This window comes from Bos grunniens, chromosome 10, assembly GCF_055505025.1.
Source record: "Bos grunniens cultivar Pamir isolate PY7600 chromosome 10, Bosgru_T2T1.0, whole genome shotgun sequence".
NCBI lineage: Eukaryota > Metazoa > Chordata > Mammalia > Artiodactyla > Bovidae > Bos > Bos grunniens.
The window spans coordinates 2,254,672-2,280,494 of NC_141174.1; the positions used below are offsets into that span (position 1 = coordinate 2,254,672).

The 25,823-nt window shown below is 50.8% G+C and overlaps 1 protein-coding gene across 17 annotated transcripts in view; it reads left to right on the plus strand.

Annotated features, from left to right (window-relative positions):
- The window catches only part of FOXN3 (forkhead box N3), a 446,920-nt gene that overhangs the window by 169,218 nt on the left and 251,879 nt on the right, over positions 1 to 25,823 (plus strand). For 9 of the 17 annotated variants that reach the window (XM_086319211.1, XM_086319213.1, XM_086319223.1 and 6 more), the window contains one exon: positions 23,686 to 24,242. In XM_086319211.1, the coding sequence (XP_086175337.1) occupies positions 23,700 to 24,242 (543 nt within the window). In that variant the 5' untranslated portion in view covers positions 23,686 to 23,699. Of the gene's footprint in view, positions 1 to 4,803; positions 5,288 to 17,303; positions 17,535 to 17,733; positions 17,792 to 18,213; positions 18,409 to 19,196; positions 19,441 to 23,685; positions 24,243 to 25,823 lie in introns of those variants that run through there. The other 8 variants (XM_086319217.1, XM_086319226.1, XM_086319218.1 and 5 more) reach the window with 7 other exon arrangements.

The window sequence follows — 25,823 nt, forward strand, 5'->3', positions numbered from 1 at the left end:
CTAGGAAGCTGGTATCACAAAGAAGCCGAGCGTTTTGATTTGGCTTCAGAGGGAGCTGGTGTTGGCAGAAGCCAGAAAGGGACTCTAAATGGCAACGGAATCAGATCCCTGTGGATTTGAGGGCTTCTCAAAAGCGAACCCACAGACCTCAACTTCTACTTCACCCACTTTTTACAGACCCTTTGGCCAGTCTGGACTGGGATTCCAGCAGTGGCCGCAGGACAGCTTTCAGGAAGTATCCAGGGGTGGTTCCTGAGAGAATGAACTCCTGGGCCTTGGTACCCAAAAGTTTTGGGACATGGAGGTGACGTGGTGCTGCAGTTGGCAGTGCGCTATGGGAGTGTGTTTTCTCCATCTCTAGTGTGCAAGGCTGTGTGCAGACTCTGAGGACCTGGGGTTCCAAGACTGCCTTAGTGGGGAGTCTTGGATATATGGGATAGGATATATGTCCAGGATATATGGGAAGAAGTCCTACTAATCTAATGAGTAGGACAGTCAGTATATTTTTGTCGTGGCTAGCTCATTTTGGGACATATTTATAGAGCTGGCAAAGGTTGATCTGTGCCTTGATCGAATTCCATACAGTACAGCTTTGGGAAATTAGTTCTGGTGTGGTGGTCAGTGGTATTTCTAAACTGTGCAGATGATTACCTCCTAACTTTGTGTGCAAAGTGAAAGAGAAAGAGTTCAGAAATGGTTTCTAGTCAAACATCTGTGCTTTGGAAGTGTGAGCTTGAAGGGAAACCGTCAGCTCCTTCTCTGTGCAGTGGGGGTCGTCTGTTGGATATCTGTCTATTAGATCTAGTCCCTTAAATCTATTTCTCACTTCCACTGTATAATCATAAGGGATTTGATTCAGGTCATATCTGAATGGTCTAGTGATTTTCTCTACGTTCTTCAATTTAAGTCTGAATTTGACAATAAGGAGTTCATGATCTGAGCCACGGTCAGTTCCTGGTCTTGTTTTTGCTGACTGTATAGAGCTTCTCCATCTTTGGCTGCAAAGAATATAATCAATCTGATTTCAGTGTTGACCATCTAGTGATGTCCATGGGTAGAGTCTTCTCTTGTGTTGTTGGAAGAGGGTGTTTGCTATGACCAGTACATTCTCTTGGCAAAACTCTATTACCCTTTGCCCTGCTTCATTCTGTACTCCAGGGCCAAATTTGCCTGTTACTCCAGGTGTTTCTTGACTTCCTACTTTTGCATTCTAGTCCCCTATAATGAAAAAGACATCTTTTTTGGGTATTAGTTCTAAAAGGTCTTGTAGGTCTTCATAGAACCGTTCAACTTCAGCTTCTTCAGCAATACTGGTTGGGGCATAGGCTTGGAATACTGTGATATTGAATGGTTTGCCTAGGAAACGAACAGAGATCATTCTGTCGTTTTTGAGATTGCATCCAAGTACTGCATTTCGGACTCTTTTGTTGACCATGATGCCTACTCCATTTCTTCTAAGGGATTCCTGCCCACAGTAGTAGATATAATGGTCATCTGAGTTACCTGATGAACTATGGATGGAGATTCATGACATTGTACAAGAGAAAGGGATCAAGACCATCCCCATGGAAAAGAAATCCAAAAAAGGAAAATGGCTGTCTGGGGAGGCCTTACAAATAGCTGTGAAAAGAAGAGAAGTGAAAAGCAAAGGAGAAAAGGAAAGATATACCCATTTGAATCCAGAGTTTCAAAGAATAGCAAGGAGAGATAAGAAAGTCTTCCTCAGAAATCAATGCAAAGAAATAGAGGGAAACAACAGAATGGGGAACACTAGAGATCTCTTCAAGAAAATTAGAGATACCAAGGGAACGTTTCATGCAAAAATGGGCTCGATAAAGGACAGAAATGGTATGGACTTAACAGAAGCAGAAGATGTTAAGAAGAGGTGGCAAGAATACACAGAAGAACTGTACAAAAAAGATCTTCAGGACCCAGATAATCACTATGGTGTGATCACTGACCTAGAGCCACACATCCTGGAATGTAAAGTCAAGTGGGCCTTAGGAAGCATCACTATGAACAAATCTAGTGGAGGTGATGGAATTCCAGTTGAGCTATTTCAAATCCTGAAAGATGATGCTGTTAAACTGCTTCACTCAATATGCCAGCAAATTTGGAAAACTCAGCAGTGGGCACAGGACTAGAAAAGGTCAGTTTTCATTCTGATCCCAAAGAAAGGCAATGCCAAAGAATGCTCAAACTACCGCCCAATTGCACTCATCTCACACACTAGTAAAGTAATGCTCAAAATTCTCCAAGCCAGGCTTCAGCAATACGTGAAGCGTGAACTTCCAGATGTTCAAGCTGGTTTTAGAAAAGGCAGAGGAACCAGAGATCAAATTGCCAACATCCACTGGATCATGGAAAAAGCAAGAGAGTTCCAGAAAAACATCTATTTCTGCTTTACTGACTATGCCAAAGCCTTTGACTGTGTGGATCACAATAAACTGTGGAAAATTCTGAAAGAGATGGGAATATCAGACCACCTGACCTGCCTCTTGAGAAACCTATATGCAGGTCAGGAAGCAACAGTTAGAACTGGACATGGAACAACAGACTGGTTCCAAATCGGGAAAGGAGTATGTCAAGGCTGTATATTGTCACCCTGCTTATTTAACTTATATGCAGAGTACATCATGAGAAACGCTGGGCTGGATGAAGTACAAGCTGGAATCAAGATTGCTGGGAGAAATATCAATAACCTCAGATATGCAGATGACACCACTCTTATGGCAGAAAGTGAAGAGGAACTAAAGAGCCTCTTGATGAAAGTGAAAGAGGAGAGTGAAAAAGTTGGCTTAAAGCTCAACATTCAGAAAACGAAGATCATGGCATCAGGTCCCATCACTTCATGGGAAATAGATGGGGAAACAGTGGAAACAGTGTCAGACTTTAATTTGGGGGGCTCCAAAATCACTGCAAATGGTGAATGCCACCATGAAATGAAAAGACGCTTGCTCCCTGGAAGAAAAGCTATGACCAACCTAGACAGCATATTCAAAAGCAGAGACATTACTTTGCCAACAAAGGTTCGTCTATTCAAGGCTATGGTTTTTCCTGTGGTCGTGTATGGATGTGAGATTGGACTGTGAAGAAAGCTGAGCACTGAAGAATTGATGCTTTTGAACTGTGGTGTTGGAGAAGACTCTTGAGAGTCTCTTGGACTGCAAGGAGATCCAACCAGTCCATTCAGAAGGAGATCAGCCCTGGGATTTCTTTGGAAGGACTGATGCTAAAGCTTAAACTCCAGTACTTTGGCCACCTCATGCAAAGTGTTGACTCATTGGAAAAGACCCTGACATTGGGAGGGATTGGGGGCAGGAGGAGAAGGGGATGACAGAGGATGAGATGGCTGGATGGCATCACTGACTCGATGGACATGGGTTTGGGTAAACTCGGAGAGTTGGTGATGGACAGGGAGGCCTGGTGTATTGCATTCATGGGGTCGCAAAGAGTCGGACACGACTGAGTGACTGAACTGAACTGAACTGACGATGAAGACTGGAGAGAGGGAGTAGATTGTTCCTTGAGTTGTTCTTTCTGAGGATCCATCCAAGGGGCAGATGGGGCAGACTTGGCCTGGCCTCTGGAGTTGTCAACTGTCGTATGTTTTTTTCCCCAAAACCTCGTGCTTTATAATTCAGCCAGGAGCACGGGGCTGGCATGTGACCACAGCACTGGGACCTTTGGCATTTTGTAGATAGGTTTGCCATTTACTGAATGATGTCCATTTCTGTGTGGGCATCAGGAGCTAAGCCTGTGGAAGTAGAAAGTGTGTCTATGGTTAGTGGTCTATTTGAAAAAGGCTATGCAAAAACCAAATCAAAGAAACCCAAAAGTGTCTTGCCTAAGGAGCTCGATAGGTAGATTGCAAGCAACAAGCCGTCTTCTGTGAGCTTGGAAATTAGATCTTGGATACCCCAAATGGGAGAGGTCAGTGCCAGAGACGGTGGGCTGTGCAGGCCAGAGAGACTTGTGGTCTTCCTTTTCATTGCAGCTCTTAGCACCAATTATTCACCACCAGCAAATAATTTCTTTATTTTATATTACTGCATTCATTTCACATTTTGGCTGTGCTGCACAGCTTGCAGAATCTCCATTCCCCAACTAAGAACTGAAGTCTTATGGCAATGAAAACTCCGAATCGTAACCACCAGGCCACCAGGGAACTCCCGTCACTGAACTTCTTGAAGCCTCCGTGTCCTCATCTGTAGAAGAGGATGACAGCCCCTCCCCGGGCAGGATCATGGAAGAACACGATCAATGCTGCCGCTGGAGCTCCTGGCTTGGTGCCTGGCACACGGGGAGCATTGGAGAGCTGGTGCTCTGTATGCTGGGTGGGTCTTTGGGTCGTAGTACTTGGTGTTCCGCCTTGAACATCCTCAGGCAAAACCAACCATCCCTCGGCCTCAGGCCAGGGAGGAGTAAGGAGTGGAAGCAGGGCCCTGGACCAGTGGGTCTGCTGCCGATGCCGGAGCGGCACAGCCTGTCTGTCAGACTTGTTGCTGGGGAAGGGCCCCCTGTGGCTTGGCTTCAAAGCGCTGCATTGTCCCCGCCCTTCCCGGAGAGGTGACAGAAATGTAGTCAGCGGCGAGCTGTAGGGACACGGAGACTTCACCAGGACGCCATTTCCGACGTCGCCATTTCTTCGGATGGAATCGGGCTTTCACACGTTTGATGCAGACGCCGACGACCACAGCGAATCTGCAGGAGCTCTCGTGCCCAGAGGACCAGAAGAATGGCTCCCCCCTCGACACAGAAACGTGGGTAAAATCACACCAAGCACACGAGGAGCCCCCAGGCTGCTGGCGGGCGGTGGCCGAGCACTGTGCTGTCAGTATGGCAGGATTCCTCTCGCTTTGAAAAGAAAAACTTGCTTCGCCCTTTCAGGCAGCGGAAATGGCCGGACCAGTCTTTAGTTCACAGGCTAGAAACTGAAAACAACGTGACAGGCTTTCCTTAAATGGAGACGCAGCTTGGCCGGGTCTCAGGCTGAAGTTCAAGCCCGGGTCTCAGTTGGCCTTCCGTGGGGTGCTTCTCGTGTGTTATGCGGGCTTCCTCTGCCTACAACCGGGGAGTCATTCGTTTTTCTCCCCCTGTCATCTCGAGGTGTGTACAGGGCACGACCGAGCCTCCGACCTTTCTGCTTTCACTTTTGGTTATGCAGAACCTCCATCTGGCGGTATTTGACTATGAGTGTTTTCTGTGGCTTTTCTGTGGCTCCTGTTCAAAGTATTCAAAGCAGTTTAAAAATACATAATGTTCAGCGATCTGACCAAGAACTAATGTAAGTACTTATTTGAGGACTATTTTGGGGGAAAAAAAATACCGATTAGATTTGAACCTCTTTAACTCTTACTGCGTCTTGGAAATAGATACTAAGATTTAAAAAACAAAAGGTTTGAAAAATACAGGACTACTTCTCCAGAGTCATAATGCTTGGAGTGGTGACAGCAGTTACAAATAGCACAGTTTGTACAAACAGAAGAGCTAAAATTCTTTATTTAATATTAAACAGGAAAGTGGAAGCCGTGTGCAGCCATGTGGTGGGTTCCCAGCAAACCTGCTGCTGGGTTTATCTTCGCTGAGCAGCCAAAATGAGACATTTCCCCTTTTATTCTTTGAGTTTTCATGAAAATCTCCACCAAAACATGACCACTGGAAGCAGGTTCTGTCTTGTTAGATTTTAAAACAAGCCGTTTCCACTAGAACCTAGGGACATTTGGAAGCCAGTTGCCACCCTCTCCGAGAGAGTAAAAGCACTTCTGTTTCGGCTTTGTGTAGGGTTGTCACTCACCCAACATGTGCATCTGAATATTCTTTCCGAAGACCTGGGCTTCATTTTAAGGTCAGCCTTCAATTTCGAGAGAATATAATTTGCTGCTATTTTTAGAGCATCATGATTGCTCGTAATAACTAATGGAAAAAACTCTACAGAGAAATAAATGTGTAACAGCTGTGTCTGCTTAAACTTGATTAAAGGCAGTGAAAAAAAAAAAGTAAACAGAAGAATGAATGTGACAATGGATGGAGGGAGAGACAAGCACCCCTCATTGTGGAAAGTTTTACAGACGTAAGGCGCTCTTCTTTGGAGGCCAGAGGTGGCTGTGTTTAAAGTTTACTTTCCTGTTTGTCTTGAGTGGGATCAGTGTTGCAGTGAATAATTTATAGGCAGCATGAATGAGCTCATTAGTCACCTTTTCAGACTTTAAATGAGTTTTGTGGTTGTCATTACTCGAGCCTTCTGTTCAGCCGCCGAGCAAAATGACAGTTTGGCAGTTGGCTGCCTTGTTGTTGGGCAGTCTGCTCCCCGCTCAGGTCGGTGTTGCTTTTGTGTTTCCTTGAAACCTTCCCCTTCTCTCCCTGCACCGGAGATGCTCACGTTTCAGATTCCTTTTGCACCCCCAGTTTAAATGAGTTTTTTGGGGATTAAAAAAAAATCTTTCCGTTGTGTCTGCCAGAGAGAATGCAGTAGATAGAGTGAGCTTTTCCCTCCCTAGCAACTCTCGTGTATGATTCCCTTTGTGCTCCCATTGATCCTCAGATTCTCCAACAGCAATAAGCTCTGGAGTCCTCGCTGGACGGCTGAGCTGGGCTGTCACACGGGGGCAGGCGCTGCAGGCCGGGAGATGTCACCGGAGTTTGGAGGGGAGTGGGGTGTGTCGGAGTAGGTTCTCATCATTCAAGTCCTCAACAATCCATGTGCTGTGGGTGTGTGTGGTTGAAGAAACTTATTCCAGCAAATCTGCCTGGCCGGATTATCAAGGCCAAAGAATCGTGTTTTTCCTATAAAGAGGTCGACCAGATGACCTTTCAAAAGCCCAGCCATATCATTGGGAATGGCCATTGCTTCTTCCCCAGCTCTACATCCTCCCAGTGCTAGGTCATTACGAGAAAGTCGAATGGTTGCAGCTGCCTCCTCACCGTGGCCTTGGAGACTTGTGGTGGTGGGGGGAGGCTGGTACATAGGGAGGATGAGTCTGAGCATGCCAAGAGCAGGTGGAGTTTCTTTGGAACTGATGTCATGATGTTCATCCCTCCTTTTGACCTTGGCTGGGGGAGCCTCCAGAGAGCTCTGACATCCACGCTCTGGGACTGGACTCCATCTGGAAGTCCAGGGCTCTGTGGCATGCCCACCTTGGCCCTCGATCACCTCTGCTGGCACTCCTGGGGCATGGATGCTTGCATGGGAAGTCTCAGCCAACTGCCTGGACCCGCATGCTGAGGCCCCCTGACGTTAGCTACAAGCAACGGGCACCCATGGCTGCCGTCAGCGGTGTGGGCAGCACCCTCTTCCAGGAGCCACACTGTTAGCCAGCTGGCCCAGCACTGGGTGGGCACGGAGGAAGGCTGCTCAGGGCTCCTCTCTGGAAGAAATGCCAATGTAGAAAGGATGCCTGGTTGTCCAGGGGCCAAATCCTCGGAGCCAATCAGAGTCACATGTCTTTGAGTATAGAGAAATGAGGGGTGCGCCCGCAGAAAGACAGCAATCCATTTGACTGCTTCCTCCTCAGTCTCCCCCTGCCCCCCGCACGGGATGGAACGTGCACAGGCACTCATGCCTCACACTTCATGGGCACGTTTTGTTTGCATCTGAATCACAATATCAAAGGCACAAGAGATGCTATTTTTGGAAGGAGGAGGGTTTTCAAAACTGAAAGTGCCGGTGAACTGCGCTACCCAGTAGAGAAGAGACTTCAGGGCTGGCTGTCGTAATAAACTGAGTAAGTTGCTTCTCTTTGTCAAAGAACTTTGTCCAGCGGGGAAATATGCTGGTAATCGTTTTACACTATGTAGTGTTCCCCAGAGAGTCCAGAGAGTTCCCCAGATTTGGAGCTTCTGTGGTACTTTGTTTTAAAAAGACAATCTCACGGCAGAAGAATCGATTGTTTTCTTTCACATCCCTCTGAAAAAGTAAACTGAGAGAAGTTATTTCTTGGCATGGTTAGGACTTTGGCAGACCCAGTCACCGAAAGCCACGAGACTGAGGTGCTTGGCGTGCTTGCGGCAGAGAGGAAAACAATAAATGCTCTTAAAAATGCCGGCGGAGAAAAGGGTCGATGATGCTACTTTCCTTTTACTAATCTGTACAGTTACTAGATGGGCTTCCCAGGTGGCTCAGTGGTAAAGAAGCCACCTGCCAGTGCAGGAGGCGTGGGTTCGATCCCTGGGTCGGGAAGATGTCCTGGAGAAGGAAATGGCAACCCACTCCAGTATTCTTGCCTGGAGAATCCCACGGACAGAGGAACCTGGTGGGCTACAGTTCATGGGGTCCCAAAGAGTTGGTCATGACTTAGTGACTAAACGACATAGTAAATAGATACCAGTTTAAGAGAGGGATAAGAAAAGAGCATTTTTTCCCCTAAGTGATTGATATTTTTGATTACCACTAATGCCACATGCTGTGAGCAGAAGAGAAGTAAAAGACAAGGTCCTTGCCTCTCAAGGCACGTGACAGTCTGACACTCAGCAGCTAGATATTTTTTTCTATTTTAAAGGTGCACCATACCATACTGATTATGACATACATGCTGAAGTTTGTCTTTTTGCAACTTTGTCCTTTTTCATTCAGTTTGAAATTTCCTTTTTTCCTTCCCCCTTCTGGTCACAAGTTTTCTTGCACCCCACTGCTCCGGCCCTCCACATCCTTGACCCCTAAGAGGTTCTTGAAGAACTTGCTAAAATTTATCTGTAATCACAAAATAATACTTGTGATGCTTTCGTGGTCTTCCGTGGACATGTGCAGAGCGGCAACAAATTTGAGTGACCCAGCACACACATTCCCAGCTGAGACGGAGCAAAGCAACTCTCCCCTTTTTTGTGTCTGCTCTCCTACTGCAGACAAGTGTCCTTTGAAATGTCTCTTTAGTGTGACATTTGTGTGTGTGCTTTGTGTTGGTGGCTTTGCAGTTTGGAATGGTACCGGCTCACAGTGCTGTAGTCCTGTTTTGTGCTTGTAAGTGCTAGGGGCCGATTGCCATCTGGACAAAAGACTGGCTTTTCTTGTGTTTGATAAGCTTTGTTTAGACATGAGTTCTAGTGCTGGTAGCGGTGAGATCAATGCTACTGAATCAACATATATATAAATATGTATTTATATTACATAAGGTATTTTTGAGTGCAATCAGAGAAAATAAGATAACATTCGGATCAGTTAAAGAGCAGGTGGTGACCAGTGGCTCGCAGGAACCTAACCTTAGATTTCCTCTAGGAGCAGCGGTGCAGTATTTGCTAATTCAGTGTTTAACTGAATACCGAGAGTTGACTGTAGCTAAATGGAATCCAGGTGCTCAGAGGGGCAGCCTCTTCTAGGACACACTTCTGACTGCAGGGAATATTTGCGGAGAAGCGGAAGTAGTTCTGGCCACGCCGAGTGCCTCAGCTCAGCACAGATTTTTCTATCGGATTTGAAAAAAACCTTTAAAAAAGATGTAACCACATTTGGTCTCGTAGAAGCATGAGTTGTTATAGACCATCCATCTGGAAACAGAGTAAATTCTTAATTCAAGAGCATTTTCCCTCGCCTTTGAACCTATGTACGAGTTTGTGGAAAATGTTTGATACCCAAAACCAATAAATTGAAAGCTTTCCCCCAGCCAGACAACAGACCCCATTACGCAGGGTATAATATTTGTTATGCTTAGCAATTCTTTTATTTTCTGGGAGCACCAGGCTTTTCAGAAAGGGATCATTTTGTCCCTTCTGATTGAAAAGATCACAAAATGCTTCAATTTGGTGAAAAGCTTTGCCAACGTATCTATTTTCCCCCAAACTCTTACATTATGAAATGTTTGCAAATGGTTTCACACATACAGTGTGTAAGAATGTGCAAGTGATTCAGAAAAGGTAAAGCTTTGCTTAAAATGACTGGAAAATGCAGAAAGAAGGGAACAAAGGGAACGGGTGAGTGTGGCCTGTGTAATTTAACAGCATTTCTCCAATACCTCTGGACTCTTTTTCGGCAGCTTCCAAGTTTCCACAACTCAGTCCTAACAACATCCTAACGAAATTCTCCAGAAAACGCTGTTGCGTATTTCAGTGCTCTCACTCAATACGTATTGCCTGAGTGGCTTCCATGTGTCAGACGCTGGAGTAAGTGCTTGAGTACGCTGCTGAATAAAATAGGCACAAATCTGGCTGTCCTGGCGCTTATTATCTCGTGCGGGTAGGCAGTCTGGTGGGGAAGTTTCCTGTCTTGTTTGGGTATCTCCTTAGGATACATTCATACATACATTTTCATTCAGCTCATCAGACGGCCCTCTGAAACAGTTATACAGAGTCATGTCCCTCTGACGCCCCTACTGACATTGGTATGCTTATTCTTTTTAAGTCTGTGCCAATCTGATAGATGAAATGAGTTCTCACAATTGCTTGAATTGGCATTTCTGTGATTTTTTTTTTTTAACTGAAGTTGTGTATCTTTGCATGGGTATATTTCCATTTATGTTTCTCTTTTTGTGAATTTGTCCCTTTTCTCATCAGGGTGCTAATTTTCTCCTTGAGCTGTAAAGAGTTATAGATTTAAAATATTAACCTTTTTTCCTATGTATGACAAATGGTTGTGTTTTTTTATCTTTTTGTCTTTGAACTTGATTCATGACCTCTGGTCCTACATGCAAAGTTTGAATTGTTTTGTACTCAAATGTGTCAATATTTTCCTTTTGATTTATTTACTTAACAAAACTAGCTGTAGGTGCCGGGCGCTCACTGTTGCATGTGTCTTATGAACACCCACCCATTGGATCTTCGTCACAACCCTGCGAAGTGGTCTTGTGTGTGTCCTCCACTGCCCCTGCCCCAGCGCCCTCCCCCCACACACTATTCTAAGATGAGGAAAGCAGGTGGAGAAAAAGAAGTACTGTGCTGTGGTTAAGGTTACAGCCGGTACGTGGTGAGTGAGGTAAAGCGTCGTCCCCGGCCACTAAGCCTCGTCAGCCGTAGTCCAGGTGTCAGGCTCTGCTCATGTTTGTGGTCGCTTCAGAAATGCTCACTGAATCCTCCCCAGCTTTTTTCCCCCCAATATGTATTGATTCAACTGCACAGGGTCTTAGCTGTGGCACGTGGACTCTCAACTGAGGCTTATGGGATCTAGTTCCCGGACCAGGGATCGAACTTGTGCCCGCTGCGTCAGGAGCATGGAGTCTTAGCACTGGACCAGCAGGAAAATCCCTGGACTTCCCCATCCTTGAGGCCAAGCACCACATCTTTCGCTTCTCCCAGTGTCCTCCATACAGTACTGGGCACAGTGTAGCTAGTTGCTTATGAATAAATACTTTCTGACTGAATGAGTTGACGGCATCTGGATTCTGGATCATCAGAGCACACTTTTGTTCCTGCTTGCAGAGGAGCTGACAGCTTCAGTGTTCTCCTGTTGCCCCTCGCTGGTGACTTGGTGCGCTCGGCTCTGGCACCTGCGCTGATGGAATGTCCCTGTCCGAGGTCAGCAGTAGTTCCCCTTACTCCACAGCCTCCCGGCCCTCCTCAGAAAAGCCTCCTGACTCTCATCTCTACCGGAGAAAATCTAATGAGCCTTTTTCTAGGCTCCACTCTTCAGCATCTGTCATATAAACACCAAGAACACACAAGAGGAAAACCCCAAGAGGGGATGACCAGGAAGCCCAGAGAACGCTTGCTCAAGCCTTTGACACTCACCCAGAGATGGAAAGTCTTCTGGCTGTGGTCCTGGGTACCTCTTCCTTCTGCACAGGAGGGAAGGAAGTGAGGAACTATTAGACTGTGGCGCATGGCATTCTTACATGCTAACTCAAAGAGACTAGTTAACCCGTGATTAAGGAGCTATCTCTGACCGTAATCTCTCCTTCTCCTATCATATTCAGTCATTTGATGGATTCACTTGGTTCTTCCTTTGAAGCCTCTCCTGCATTCATTTTTTTCCAGACTCCCTGACAGTTCTCTAATTTAGTGGTTTCTAAAGTGTGGTCCTTGGACCAGCAGCAGCATGTGGGAGCTTGTGAGAGATGTGAATTCTCAGGCCCCAGCTCAGATATACTGAATCTGAAACTCTGGGGCTGTGGGCCAGCATGCTGAGTTTCAGTTCAGTTCAGTCGCTCAGTCGTGTCGGACTCTTTGCAACCCCATGAATTGCAGCACACCAGGCCTCCCTGTCCATCACCAACTTCCGGAGTTCACCCAAACTCACGTCCATCGAGTCAGTGATGTCATCCAGCCATCTCATCCTCTGTCGTCCCCTTCTCCTCCTGCCCCCAATCCTTTCCAGCATCAGAGTCTTTTCCAGTGAGTCAACTCTTCCCATGAGGTGGCCAAAGTACTGGAGTTTCAGCTTTAGCATCATTCCTTCCAAAGAACACCCAGGACTGATCTCCTTTAGGATGGACTGGTTGGATCTCCTTGCAGTCCAAGGGACTCTCAAGAGTCTTCTCCAACACCACAGTTCAAAGGCATCAATTCTTCAGTGCTCAGCCTTTTTCACAGTCCAACTCTCACATCCGTACATGACCACAGGAAAAACCATAGCCTTGACTAGACGGACCTTTGTTGGCAAAGTCATGTCTCTGCTTTTGAATATGCTATCTAGGTTGGTCATAACTTTCCTTCCAAGGAGTAAGCGTCTTTTAATTTCATGGCTGCAGTCACCATCTGCAGTGATTTTGGAGCCCCCCAAAATCAAGTCTGACACTGTTTCCACTGTTTCCCCATCTATTTCCCATGAAGTGATGGGACCAGATGCCATGATCTTCATTTTCTGAATGTTGAGCTTTAAGCCAACTTTTTCACTCTCCTCTTTCACTTTCATCAAGAGGCTCTTTAGTTCCTCTTCACTTTCTGTCATAAGGGTGGTGTTATCTGCATATCTGAGGTTATTGATATTTCTCCCGGCAATCTTGATTCCAGCTTGTGCTTCATCCAGCCCAGCATTTCTCATGATGTACTCTGCATAGAAGTTAAATAAGCAGGGTGACAATATACAGCCTTGACGTACTCCTTTCCCGATTTGGAACCAGCCTGTTGTTCCATGTCCAGTTCTAACTGTTGCTTCCTGACCTGCATACAGGTTTCTCAAGAGGCAGGTCAGGGGGTCTGGTATTCCCATCTCTTTCAGAATTTTCCACAGTTGATTGTGATCCACACAGTCAAAGGCTTTGGCATAGTCAGTAAAGCAGAAATAGATGTTTTTCTGGAACTCTCTTGCTTTTTCCATGATCCAGTGGATGTTGGCAATTTGATCTCTGGTTCCTCTGCCTTTTCTGAAACCAGCTTGAATATCTGGAAGTTCACGGTTCATGTATTGCTGAAGCCTGGCTTGGAGAATTTTGAGCATTACTTTACTAGTGTGTGAGATGAGTGCAATTGGGCGGTAGTTTGAGCATTCTTTGGCATTGCCTTTCTTTGGGATCAGAATGAAAACTGACCTTTTCTAGTCCTGTGCCCACTGCTGAGTTTTCCAAATTTGCTGGGATATTGAGTGCAGCACTTTCAGCATCATCTTTCAGGATTTGAAATAGCTCAACTGGAATTCCATCACCTCCACTCATGGCCCTATAAGTAATTTTGTTGCACATTCAGGTTTGAGAACCATGGGTCTAATGGGACCCCTCTTTATCATTCAGTTCAGTTCAGTCACTCAGTCATGTCTGACTCTTTGCAACTCCATGAATTGTAGCATGCCAGGCCTCCCTGTCCATCACCAACTCCTGGAGTTCATTCAAACTCACATCCATTGAGTTGGTGATACCAATCCAGCCATCTCATCCTCGGTCGTCCCCTTTTCCTCCTGACCCCAATCCCTCCCAGCATCAGAGTCTTTTTCAGTGAGTCAACTATTCGAGCGAGGTGGCCAAAGTATTGGAGTTTCAGCTTTAGCATCTCCTTCCAAAGAACACCCAGGGCTGATCTCCTTTAGAATGGACTGGTTGGATCTCCTTGCAGTCCAAGGGACTCTCAAGAGTCTTCTCCAACACCACAGTTCAAAAACATCAATTCTTCGGTGCTCAGCTTTCTTCACAGTCCAACTCTCACATCCATACATGACCACTGGAAAAACCATAGCCTTGACTAGACGGACCTTTGCTGGCAAAGTCATGTCTCTGCTTTTGAATATGCTATCTAGGTTGGTCATAACTTTCCTTCCAAGGAGTAAGCGTCTTTTAATTTCATGGCTGCAATCACCATCTGCAGTGATTTTCATTAAAACATTGTAAATGTGTTAGGTGCTTATTGTAGAAAAACGGGAAAATACAGACAAGTAGGAAGGAAGCCCAAAACAAAAATTACCCCATAACTCTTAACACTCAGAGGAAACTACTGTTTTAATTTCTTAACATTTTTTTTCTTATTAAGAAACAGTAAAAAAGATAATCTTTATTCTGTCCCGTATGGATTGTGCTCAGTCAGTCAGTCGTGTCCAACTCCGCGTGACCCTATGGATTGTAGCCCGCCAAGCGCCTCTGACCATAGGATTCTACAGGCAAGAATACTGGAGTGGGTTGCTATGCCCTCTTCCAAGGGATATTCCTGACCCAGGGATTGAACCGGAATCTCTTCTCTTACATCTCGTGCAGGTAGGTTCTTTACCACTAGCAGCATCTGGGAAGTCTTTTGTATGGATTACTGTGGACTTCCCTGAAGCTCAGATGGTAAAGAATGTCTGCAGTGCGCAAAACCTGGGTGCGATCCCTGGATTGGGAAGATCCCCTGGAGAAGGGAATGGCAACCCACTCCAGTATTGTTGCCTGGAGAATCCCATGGACAGAAGAGCCTGGCGCGCCACACTCCACAGGGTCAGAGACAGTTGGACACGACTACTCTGTGCTTTTGGTCTTCCATCTCTCTGTCCTTTCCCCAGCACTATCTTGGATCCATGATCCCTATTCTTCTTGTTTAAAATCGAAGGATATTTGACCTGTAACACGTGTGGATCTAAGGTGTGCAACATACTCATTTGGTCCGTTTATACTGAAGCATGATCACCATTATAGTGTTAGCTAATCCCTCTATTGTGTCACATAATGATCATTTGTTCTAGTGTTGGGAATAATTAAGATCTAGTCACTTAGCGGGTCTAATGCTTATAATACAGCTCTGTTGTCTGTAATCATCGTGCCCTGTATGAGGGCTCTAGGGCTTATTCACCTACTGGAGGCAAGCTGTTCTTTTTAACGCATATTCCTGACAGAGCAACTTCTGGACTCAAAGATACTCAGTGAGTTCTTGCCCTCTGATTTTGGCACATAAATGGCTCGCCTTTGCATTCAAGGAGTTTTGTGATGGGATGTTTCCGTGCTTACCCACTAATATGCCTGTTCTGTAAGGGACAGACGTTGTATCCCTGGCACTTAACTATGCCACACACTCAGTGGGCACTCAGTGTGTTTGTTCAGGGAATGAATGCATATTCTGATACCGTCGAGTCACCGGTGAGGAATGTACGTGTGCCTTTCATTTCTCCTCGCTTTAAAAGCAGTTTGTGCTGCAGTGCTTTCTCAAAATGCACACGGCTGTGTCTGTCCCAGGAGATTCCGACCCACTGGTGTGGCTCCCCAGGCATTCCTACCTGAGAAGCTCAGGTCTAGAATGTCCCTTCCCCATTTCTGCGAGTCAAACAGGGGCCTGTGTTTATTAGTCTCCTTCCACAGCCGACTCCCCTCCCCTCCTGCGTCCTGCCATCCAGGTGGTTCTACCAAACTCTCTGCCTCCGCTGTTAGCAGGGGATGGGGCGAAGGGCAGAATGACACCAATCAGGCCAAGCCAGTCAGATTCTTGCCCTGGGAATCTGAACGGTGTGGTGGAAGGCGGACGCGGTCGAAGGCAGTGGGTGCTGGCACTCAGGTCCTTTGCCCTTGGTGCTGGCAGCTGTGTGTGATCCTAGGTGAACCGAGGAGGCCGGCCTTCAGGGAGGAGAGGGGATCAGACATATAGAGCGAAGCAGGGAAGACAGTAAGGTCTCAGAGGGAAGGAGCCGGAGGGAACCGTCCAAGGACGCTCTGGTTTCCCGAAGCCAGCTTTGCGGCCCGAGCTGACTCAGCCTCCCACTCGGGTTCCCTTTTCCCTGGTCAGTTTGAAGCATCTTGTTGAGAAGACCCTCTTTCCAGACCTGCCTCAGATTGCTCCTCATACTTGAATGTCCCTCAGGGGACATTTCCTTGGGGATTCCCAGGTGGCGCTAGTGGTAAAGAGCCCACCTGCCAATGTAGGAGACATGGGAGACGCGGGTTTGATCCCTGGGCCAGGAAGACCCCCCTGGAGGCGGACATGGCCACCCAGTCCAGGATTCCTGCCTGGAGAGTCCCGCGACAGAGGGGCCTGGGGGGCTACAGTCCACGGGGTCTCAGAGAGTTGGATATGATTGAGTGACGCAGCACGCACGCAGGTCTTCTCACAAGCAGCCCGCTCCCACCGCATTTATTCCGTTTTTCCGGCCTCAGGCGGGATCACGGGGCTTTACATAAGTAATCAGGTTGGCTGAATAACCCGGGATGGGGGAGGGACCTCACTGGTCCAGGGCAGAGGACCTTGCTGGAGAAGAAGGCACAGAGCACCAAGGGGGTGGGGGGCGTTCCTCTCTGCAGAGGTCCCACGAGGACTGGGGCCTGCCTGGGCTGGCAGCCCGTCCTCCTGCTCCCGGATCCTAGTGCACTTAGCCAGGTGGGGCCGTGGGAGGATCCCATCTCCCCAGTCCAGGACCAGGTGGTGCCCAAAGGGAGTTCCAGCGCGCACAGAGGATTCTGTTTGTAAAACAGTGCTTTAAACAGTTCCATCTGTCTCTCTCAGACTTCTCAGGCTCAAGAGTGTTTCCCAAAAGTTCACAAAGGGAACGAGAATGAGGGGGTTCCTAAGGAAATCTGGCTCCTGACCCCTTTTGTCCGGGAGCAGGTCCCAGAACCAGGGGCCTCTGGGGTGACGAGATGGGGAGACCCCTTTCCGCCTCCCGCCAGCTTTCAGCAAAGGTCTGGGTGCCCCCTTCAGACAGACGGGCCACCTGGCACACCCGCCCCTCCCTCTGCAGGCGTCACACCTTCTCACGCCTCTCTCACCGGCAAGTGGAGAGAGAGATGAGGAAACAAGTTGGAGGATGGAAGAAACCAGAAGCCGCCAAGGGAAAGAGGCGAGCTGGGGGAAGGCAGCCCTCCCGGGCTCCACCCCCTGCTCAGGGCTGCTCCTGGCCCAGAGCTCCCTGCGACTCTAAGTTTTGGTTCTCGTCGGATGGCTGGTTCAGACACGGCCCTTGTGCAATAGCCACGTGCTCACGGCCTTTCCTTCTGAGCGCTGAGCAGGAAGGGAGGGCGTGGGCTGGGAACGCCTGCCGCCCCTGCTTCCCGCAGAGACGCCCGGCCCCAGTGCGAGTGCGGTGGGGACTGGTGTGGAATGGGGGCACCCAGCACGGTTATTTCTTCCTCTCCAAGCCAGCACGGGAGTCGGTGACTGACAGGGAGGCCTGGCGGGCTGCCGTCCACGGGGTCGCAGAGAGTCGGGCACGACTGAGTGACCGGACTGAGCAGAAGCCAGCCCCAGTCTGGACCAGGGACTCACCAGCCCCGACTAACAGGCGGATTGAGGTTCGCGGACCAGTCGGAGCTCCTGTCCTGTTTGTGTCGCCACCTCTGACCTTTAGAATCTCGCGCTCAGGACTTGGGATACACCTAGTTTGCCCCTCTTGCCACATGCCTTTTGCTTAGTGACTTAGGGTAGACCAAGCGCTCGGTAATCAAAGGGGTGGGGCCGCGTGACCTCCGCTGCCCCGCGCCTTCAGGGCTGAATCACCTCCCAGGTGGGTGGGATTTGCCTTCCCACGGCTAAGCAGTAAGGCCTGCTGGTGAGTGTCCTGCTGAAAACTTAGCACCCACCATCTTGTAACTTTGAGAAGGGGAATGACTTCTCAGATGGATCGGAGTTTCCTTAGTCTTTGGAAATTAAAACGTTTCAGCAACCCGTGGGATTTCTCTCCCCCACCCCCACCCCCCCCCCACCCCCGCCCCTTTGGCTAAGTTACAAGGTACTGCAAGCTGGGGGGCCTTCTCACTGGTTTTTCTGCAGTTTTCCAAGCGCTCAAAAGGGCCTGGCCTCTGGTTCAGGTAGCGGGGGAGAGGTGGCCGCAGCCACTGTTGTTTCCTTCTGTAGAGGAATCTACTGATTTGGTTTCAGGGGGTGGGAGGGGGCGGTGGGAGGCAGGGTGCAGCCCTATTTTTATTTATGTCACCACTAGGGTGACCTGTGGGACTCCCCTTTCAGTCCCTCCAAAGGCAGCTGCTTGGTGCGGCTGCAGCAGGCGGGTGGTCCGCCTTCGGAGGCGCCTGAAGACTCGGAGTGGCGGCCCTGCCATTTGTCGGTGCGGCTCTCGAGCGCTCTAAACGTGGAGGACCGGAGCCCTGTTTTCGCTGGAGGCTCAGAAGGCGGCCAGGGAGTTGGGCACAACGCGCCGGAGGCCCCAAGGTTTGGCCCTCAGGACGGGCCTCCGGCTCTGTAACCTGGAATGGCCACCCTCCCTCCCCGGGCAGCCGGACGCCGGCGGGCAGCCCCCAGGGGCAGCCCCCTGGGCGGGAGGCGGCGGTGCCTTTGTGCCCTTCCTCTCGGGGGCACGGGGCGGCCGCTGGAGGAGGGCCGGGGCGGCCCCGGGAGTCCCGCCAGGGCGCCGGAGTTGGGGAGCAGTGGAATCTCGTCTCCCCCTCGCAAGCCTCGCCCGCATCGTAATTCTTTTTATTTTTACTTTCAAGCCATGTAAGGCGCGCGGATGGGGTAGGAGCATTCCGGCGACACGTTGCCAGAGGCGCAGCGCCCGCCCGCCCGCGTGGCCAGAGCGCAGGGAAGGGACAGGCCGCGCGCCCCGCCAGCCCCGCCGCCCACGGTCGCGGCTGCTCGGGGTCGCAGAGCCCGCCGCGCCGGCCGCCTCCACCCCGCGGGCCCGCGGGCAGCCCGTGCGCGCGGCCCGGGCTCCGTGCGCGCCGGGGCAGCGCCGGGGGTGCGGGGGCCCGGCCGCCCGTGCGCCCGGGGACCCGGCAGGGGCCGCCCCGGCGGGTCCGCGCCCGGCGCCTCCGGCCGCCGGCGGCCCGGCCCACGTTTTCCGTCTCTCCCGCTCCCTCCGCCCCTGCGCGCGGCCCTCCCCTCCGCTCCCCCCGCCTCCCGCCTGGTCATGTGTCGCCTTTTTTTGTTTGCAGTGGAAACAATTTCTCGCCGCGGCGGAGGCGAGCGGGAGGCGGGACGGGGCGGGGAGAGCGGCGGGCCGGCGGGAGGACGCGCGGCGCGCCCGGCGGAGGCCGCAGGTCCCATGCCGCGCCGCGACCCCCGCGCCCCTGCCGCCCGCGCCCGCGGCCGCCCCCCGCCGCCCGCCGCCCTGCGCTCGCAGCGCCGCGCCCGCGCGCCCTCGGCCGGGCTCCCGAGCCATGCCCGCCGCGCGCCCGCCAAAGTTTGTGGGCTCCCGCTGAAGGGCCGCGGCGCCCCCGCACCCCCGCGCCCCGCTCCGGCCAGGTGAGTCCGCGCCCGCGCGGGGTCGGGTCGGCTCGGGGCGCGCGCGCGCGCTCCGCTCGGGGGGCCGTCCCGGAGGTGGCCGACCCGGGGGCTGCGCAGTCCCCGGGGGCGAGGGCCCCGGGGTTAGGGGGGCCTGGCCCGGCGGGGGACACGGGAGCCCTGGAGCCCCGGGGAAGTTGCCCAGTGCGAAGAGGCTCCTGGCCCCGACGTGCGGGCTGTTTTCCCCGGTGCCCCGACTTCCCAAACGAAGGGACGGACTTGGGGGTGTCGGCGGGACCCCCGGCGACCCGGGCTGGGGCTGGGGGTGCTGATCAAGGGGAGACCCCAGAAGAGAGACGGGCTCCTAACAAAGCTTTCCCCCCGCCCCGGCCCCCAGACTGTGCAAGCTTGGCACCGGCAGAGTCTCCCGAGGCCCGAGTCCTGGTCACCCCGGCCCCTCTCTGAAGCCCCCCTTGGGCCCCGGAGGAGTTGGGGGGCGGCAGGCTTCCCCCGATGTGTTTCTCGGGCCCGGGGCGGCCGATAAAAGGCTGGTGCCGTCTGACCGGCAGTGAAGGCATGCGGGCTCGGGAGGGCCGGGCCGGCGGGGCAAGGAGCGGTTTCCCCGTCGCCCGGCAACGCCGCTGATGGACGCGGGCCGCCGCCAATCGCCGCGCCTGCAGGTCCCCTGGAAATGTTTTTGACATGGACCGTCGGCGAGGGAGCAGAGCGCGTGTGCGCGTGCGCGGAGCGGGGTACCGCCCCCCCCCAACACCCCAAACTCGCCACTGCCCTGCTCCGTTTGTGGGGAGGGGGGGGCGGGGGTGATTTCTCAACTTTTTAAAGTTCGCATTGACCATCTGTTCGGAGCTGGGCCACTCATGCCTTTGTCAGTTATTTGCAGCCCTCTGGCAGTGGGCAAGGAATGAGCTTTTCTGCTGCATTTTCTCCATGAAAAAAAGGAAAAAATAAAAAAGGATAACGAAACCCAGCAAGTCACAAACGAGCAGGAAGGTGTGCGTGTGCGGAACGTAGCCAATAGCTAACCGAAAAGTTGTAAGGAGGTCAGTGGTAGACATCTGCGGATCCGGCGAGCAGCCTTACTGGCAGCCGATGGAAAATGTTTGCTGAACTGCAGACACATGATCTGGATTCTTCCCCCCACCCCGGCTTCTAAAGAATAGTAGGAAAAAAAAGATTTGGCGAATTATGTCGTTAGAGATCATAATGGAAAACTCCTCAGTGTGGTTTCTGGAAACGGTAGCGGTCAGCAGCTCTTGATGCGGTCGCTGTAAAATGTGGATTTATGGTGGTGCACTTAACAGCTGGCCGGCATTGGGGGCACCAGAACACAAAGCCTGCGAGCGATCCAGGGGTGCTGAGCCCCTGAACCCTCTCTTCTGGGCAGCGCCGCTTTCCTAAGAAAACCGTATTGCTGGCAGTGTTTGTTTAAAACAAAAGAAAACATGGAGAATAGCATGTTAGTTCGTTTGGGAAGCTACTGACAAGTAAGCAAATTAAAAAGAAAGAGCAGCATGTTGTCATAGCAACAGTGCAATTAAATTACTTTACTGTCAGCCATGATATAATTTTCCTGTTTGGTAGCTCAGGAGACGTAAAACTTTTTTCCTGTGGAGCTAAAGTTGACTTCAGCGGCTGGGTCGGGTTTTTTTTTTGTTTTTTTTTTTCGCTTTTGTACTCGACTGTGTGGATATTCCCTGTTATCAGAAAATTAGGTTATTTGATGAGGGGAGTCCTGTGAAAACTTTGAGAGGACAAGCCTAGCCTTGATTTGTTTACAAAGACGGTAAAAGCAGTATCAAGCTGGTCTCTGTCTTACCTCCAAATTGAAAACACTAGATTATTCTTTAATAGGTATCCTGTATTACTCAGAGTAGCCTCCCTATTTGATGAAAAACATATTTCCTGTGGCTGAACCCGAGGTATCTGAACTACCTGCTTCCATGGGACTTTGGTGCCTGTGAAAATTCTTTCTCTTCTAACAGTTGGACGTTTCAGGGCAGCTCCCCAGCCCCGCCCAGGCCTTCTGTCTGCAGGCTGTCTGTCCACCTTGGCCTCCCCTCAGCCTGCGTCTCCCAGGGGTGGGGGTGTGGGGGCTGTGGGGTGGGGGTGGCGCCACCAGCTCTCAGGTGCCTTTGGGTATCCAGTGCCCCAGTGCCCCACATATGTTTCCTAGAGCTTCCCCAGCTAAAGTGGCAGTTATTTTAGGTGTGGTGTCAGTGAACTTTTGGAGCCATGGAATGATCCCATCTTTGCTTTTGCTGTGTTCATTTTTTTCTTTTTCTGTTTTTCTAAATAGCCTGCATGATGTTACTCGGGGGTGGCCGTGCTCAGTTGTGTCTGACTCTTTCGAGACCCCGTGGACTGTAGCCCACCAGGCTCCTCTGTCCATGGGGTTCTCCAGGCAGGAATACTGGAGTGGGTTGCCATGCCCTCCTCCAGGGGACTGAACCCAGGTCTCCCACATTGCGGGTGGATTCTTTACTGTCTGAGCCGCCAGGGAAGCCCAGGGCTGGGGTGGAGGATAAAACACGCCCTTCTTACGCCCAGCATGCTGTGGGAGAGCGGGAGACCTCTCTCCTGATCTTCCTGCTCTTTCTGTCTCTCGTTATGGGAGAGCGGGAGACCTCTCTCCTGATCTTCCTGCTCTTTCTGTCGCTCATTACGTGCTCGAGGGATGCACGTGCTTTGTAGCTGCTGGGGTCACCCGAGTGTGGACCTGTCTCCCCCTATTGTCTTTCCTCCTCAGATATTTTACCCCCTGTGCTAGGCTGTTGATAAAAGTGGGGGAGAAGCAGAATAGAATTCCTTAGCAGTTTTTGTTGGATATGCCTTCTTTCTTGAAGCTCCTGGCTGCTCTCCTGACTTTTTGCACTGATTTTAATTTCAGCTGATGGCTCCTTGTTCACATTCCTCTTTATTTGCGTGGTGTCTGACAGCGCTCACTTTTTTGTTCAGAGTGTAGTGTCCCAACGAAATTAACTGTGCTTCCTCCTTCACTTTGAATCCACAGAATAATTTGGCATCACTGTTTAGACTTGCCAAATGTTATTAAAGTTGCAGTTTTAGGTCATGATAAAACACTACTAAAGTGGTTCTCCGGAGAAGGCAATGGCACCCCACTCCAGTCCTCTTGCCTGGAAAATCCCATGGATGGAGGAGCCTGGTGGGCTGCAGTCCATGGGGTCGCTAAGAGTCGGACACGACTGAGCGACTTCACTTTCACTTTTCACTTTCATGCACTGGAGAAGGAAATGGCAACCCACTCCAGTGTTCTTGCCTGGAGAATCCCAGGGACGGGGGAGCCTGGTGGGCTGCCGTCTATGGGGTCGCACAGAGTCAGACACGACTGAAGCGACTTAGCAGCAGCAGCAAAGTGGTTCTCACCATAGCCAGTTTTAATTCCCAGGCAGTTGTGATGGTCTTCGCACGGAACAGCTGAACTTAACCTGAAACAGCGGGTCTTTTTTCTTTTTTTCTTGAGAAAGGTAACTAGTAAGACCCATCACCCGAAGTGACCTGGGTTGTGGCCGCACTTATTTTGTGGTGTTTATTGTGAGGCTCGAAAGAATCTTGTACATTTTCATGTGAAGCAGGTAAATAGAGGCAAGCAGGAAATGACTGATTTTCCTAGGGTCACGGTGAGAGGCTTCATGGATCCGGAAGACGACCTTGTGGAACCCACCCCCCTTTTTTTAATTATTGCAGTACAGTTGATTTACAGTGTTGCGTTAGTTTCTGGTGTACAGCGAAGTGATTTTATACGTAACATATATTGGTTTTAACATTCCTTTCCGTTACGGTTCATCACAGGATATGGCATACTGTTCCCCTGTGCTGTTATACAGGCGGGTTGTTTATTTTTTTGGCCCTGCCGCAGAGCTTGAGGGATCTTAGTTTCCTGACCAGGGATGGAACCTGTAGCTTCTGCAGTGGACGCGCTGAGCGCTCCCGCCGGATTGCGGTTCCTCCGCTAGGTGTGGTAGGCTCCCAGTCCCCTCCTCGCGTCCCGCTCTTCTCTTCTCGTGAGGCAGGAGCCCCTGAAGGGCGCTGCGAACGCTCCCGGTCTTGCCCTTGCGGGCCGTCGGGTCCCCGTGCGTGGGCCCGGCGGCTCCTGCTGCTCCTGGCGGGCCGGCGAGGGGGCGTCTCTGAGGGGCAGGGAGCCCACCGAGCCGGCGGGGCGGGAGGCCGCGGCTGCCTCTCTGCCGTCGGGGTCCCCCCTCATCTTCTCTGTGTCGTGTGTTTCAGGAGCCTTCACGTAAATGGGTCCAGTCATGCCTCCCAGCAAGAAGCCGGAAAGCTCAGGAATTAGCGTCTCCAGCGGGCTGAGTCAGTGTTACCGGGGCAGCGGTTTCTCCAAGGCCCTCCAGGAAGACGATGACCTCGACTTCCCCCTGCCCGACATCCGACTAGAGGAGGGGGCCATGGAAGATGAGGAGCTGACCAACCTGAACTGGCTGCACGAGAGCAAGAACCTGCTGAAGAGCTTCGGGGACTCGGTCCTGCGCAGCGTCAGCCCGGTCCAGGACCCGGACGACGACCCGCCGCCGTCGCCCGCCCACTCCGACGTGCCCTACGACGCCAGGCAGAACCCCAACTGCAAGCCCCCCTACTCCTTCAGCTGCCTCATATTCATGGCCATCGAGGACTCGCCCACCAAGCGCCTGCCCGTTAAGGATATCTACAACTGGATCTTGGAACACTTTCCGTATTTTGCAAACGCACCTACTGGGTGGAAAAACTCAGTGAGACACAATTTGTCCTTGAATAAATGTTTTAAGAAAGTGGATAAAGAGAGGAGTCAGGTAAGCCTCGGGGGCTGGAGCTCAGGTTTTTCTTTTGGAAGTGAAACGTGTCTCCATGAAGAGAAAATGTTCAGGAATGTGAATTTGTTGTATGGAAGTGCCCCTTGCGTAAATGGAGAACACGGTCTCATTGCATGCGTTCAGGCGCTTGTCAAGAACTTCCTTTTCCTGCGTTTGGTGTTTCTAAAGCTGGCTTGAGGGCTTCCCACTGGGGAGCAGGGTTACAGAACAGTGGTTTGCAGGCCTGATGGGTTCTTAGTATGGTCATCCTTCAGCGTGGGTGGGTCCCTTTGGTTTTCAAGACCAAACAAAGGTCTGTATTCTGAGAGCAGCCATGAGCCATGAGGAGTGTAAATATACATATGTAGGAAAATTGCCACCAAGGGCTAGAGAAATGTGGCATTTGTATTCTTTCTGAATATTAACTCAGAGAAAGGCTGTCGGTCTAGGGTTCTGGAATAAATAGACAGTGGTGGACATTGTACAGATGACTTGAACATCTTTATATACTGCAGGAACAAAGACCCCAAGTGCCCAGGTGACTCTCTTGAAATTCTGGGCTCTGTAAAGTGTTTGGCAACTTTGAAATTCCCTCTCAGGGTGGAAAGGGGTCTGAGGGTAAGGTTCTCATTCAAGACTGGCTTTTTAAAAGGTAGAATTTTTGCTTTAAAGCCTTTAAAGCTTGACCCTTGTGGTTTGCTAAAGGAAGTTTTAATAATTTGCTTTATCTTTCTTGTATGGAACATGATAGGTAGAGTAGAAAGAAGGTGGGCTTGTTAGAAAAATGGTAACCTAGCTTGAAGTCGTGAAAAGTAACATGTGTGCGTGCTAAGTCGCTTCAGTTGTATCTGACTCACTGTGACCCCATGGACTGTAGCCACGAGGCTTCTCTGACATGGGATCCTCCAGGCAAGAACACTGGGTTGCCATGCCCTCCTCCAGGGAATCGTCCAGACCCAGGGATAGAACCTGCATCTCTCGCATTGGCAGGCGAGTTCTTTACCAGTAGCGCCACTTGGAAGCCTGGAAAGTAACGTGGCCACGGCTAAAATAACCTGGCAGAAAACCCCTCTCTGCCAGGTTTTCGTGTTGCCGTGTCCCCAGCTCTGGTCTCTGCGTCAGCGGTGCTGCAGTGTGCAGCGGGCAGTCTGCGTTCCTTTCTGTTTTACTATTTATTTGGCTGCACCAGGTCTCAGGGATCCTGAGTGGGATCGAACCCAGGCCCGCACCTGGAGAGCTCGGAGTCTTAGCCACCGGACTATCAGAGAAGTCCCTGCTTTCCATTCTTTTTGAAATTCAGGTTCAGGCCCAGGACCACTCTTGTGTGGCTCAGCAGCTGTGCAGGCTTGGGGCCTTTCATTTCTTCTGTCTCCGGGAACAGATTCATGCTTCCAGTAGGATCTTGAACCTGAGAAGATTCCACTTGCCCAAGTCTGTAGCTGGCTGGGCTGAAGCCCCTTTTATCCTTGCTGCCGCTGGGCGTGTTTGCCGGCAGGTGCTGTTCACCCAGAGTTTGTGCTGAGGACGGGGTGGGGAGGGGTGCAGGGCCTGAGGAGGGTGTTGCCCAGGAGGAGGAAGGTG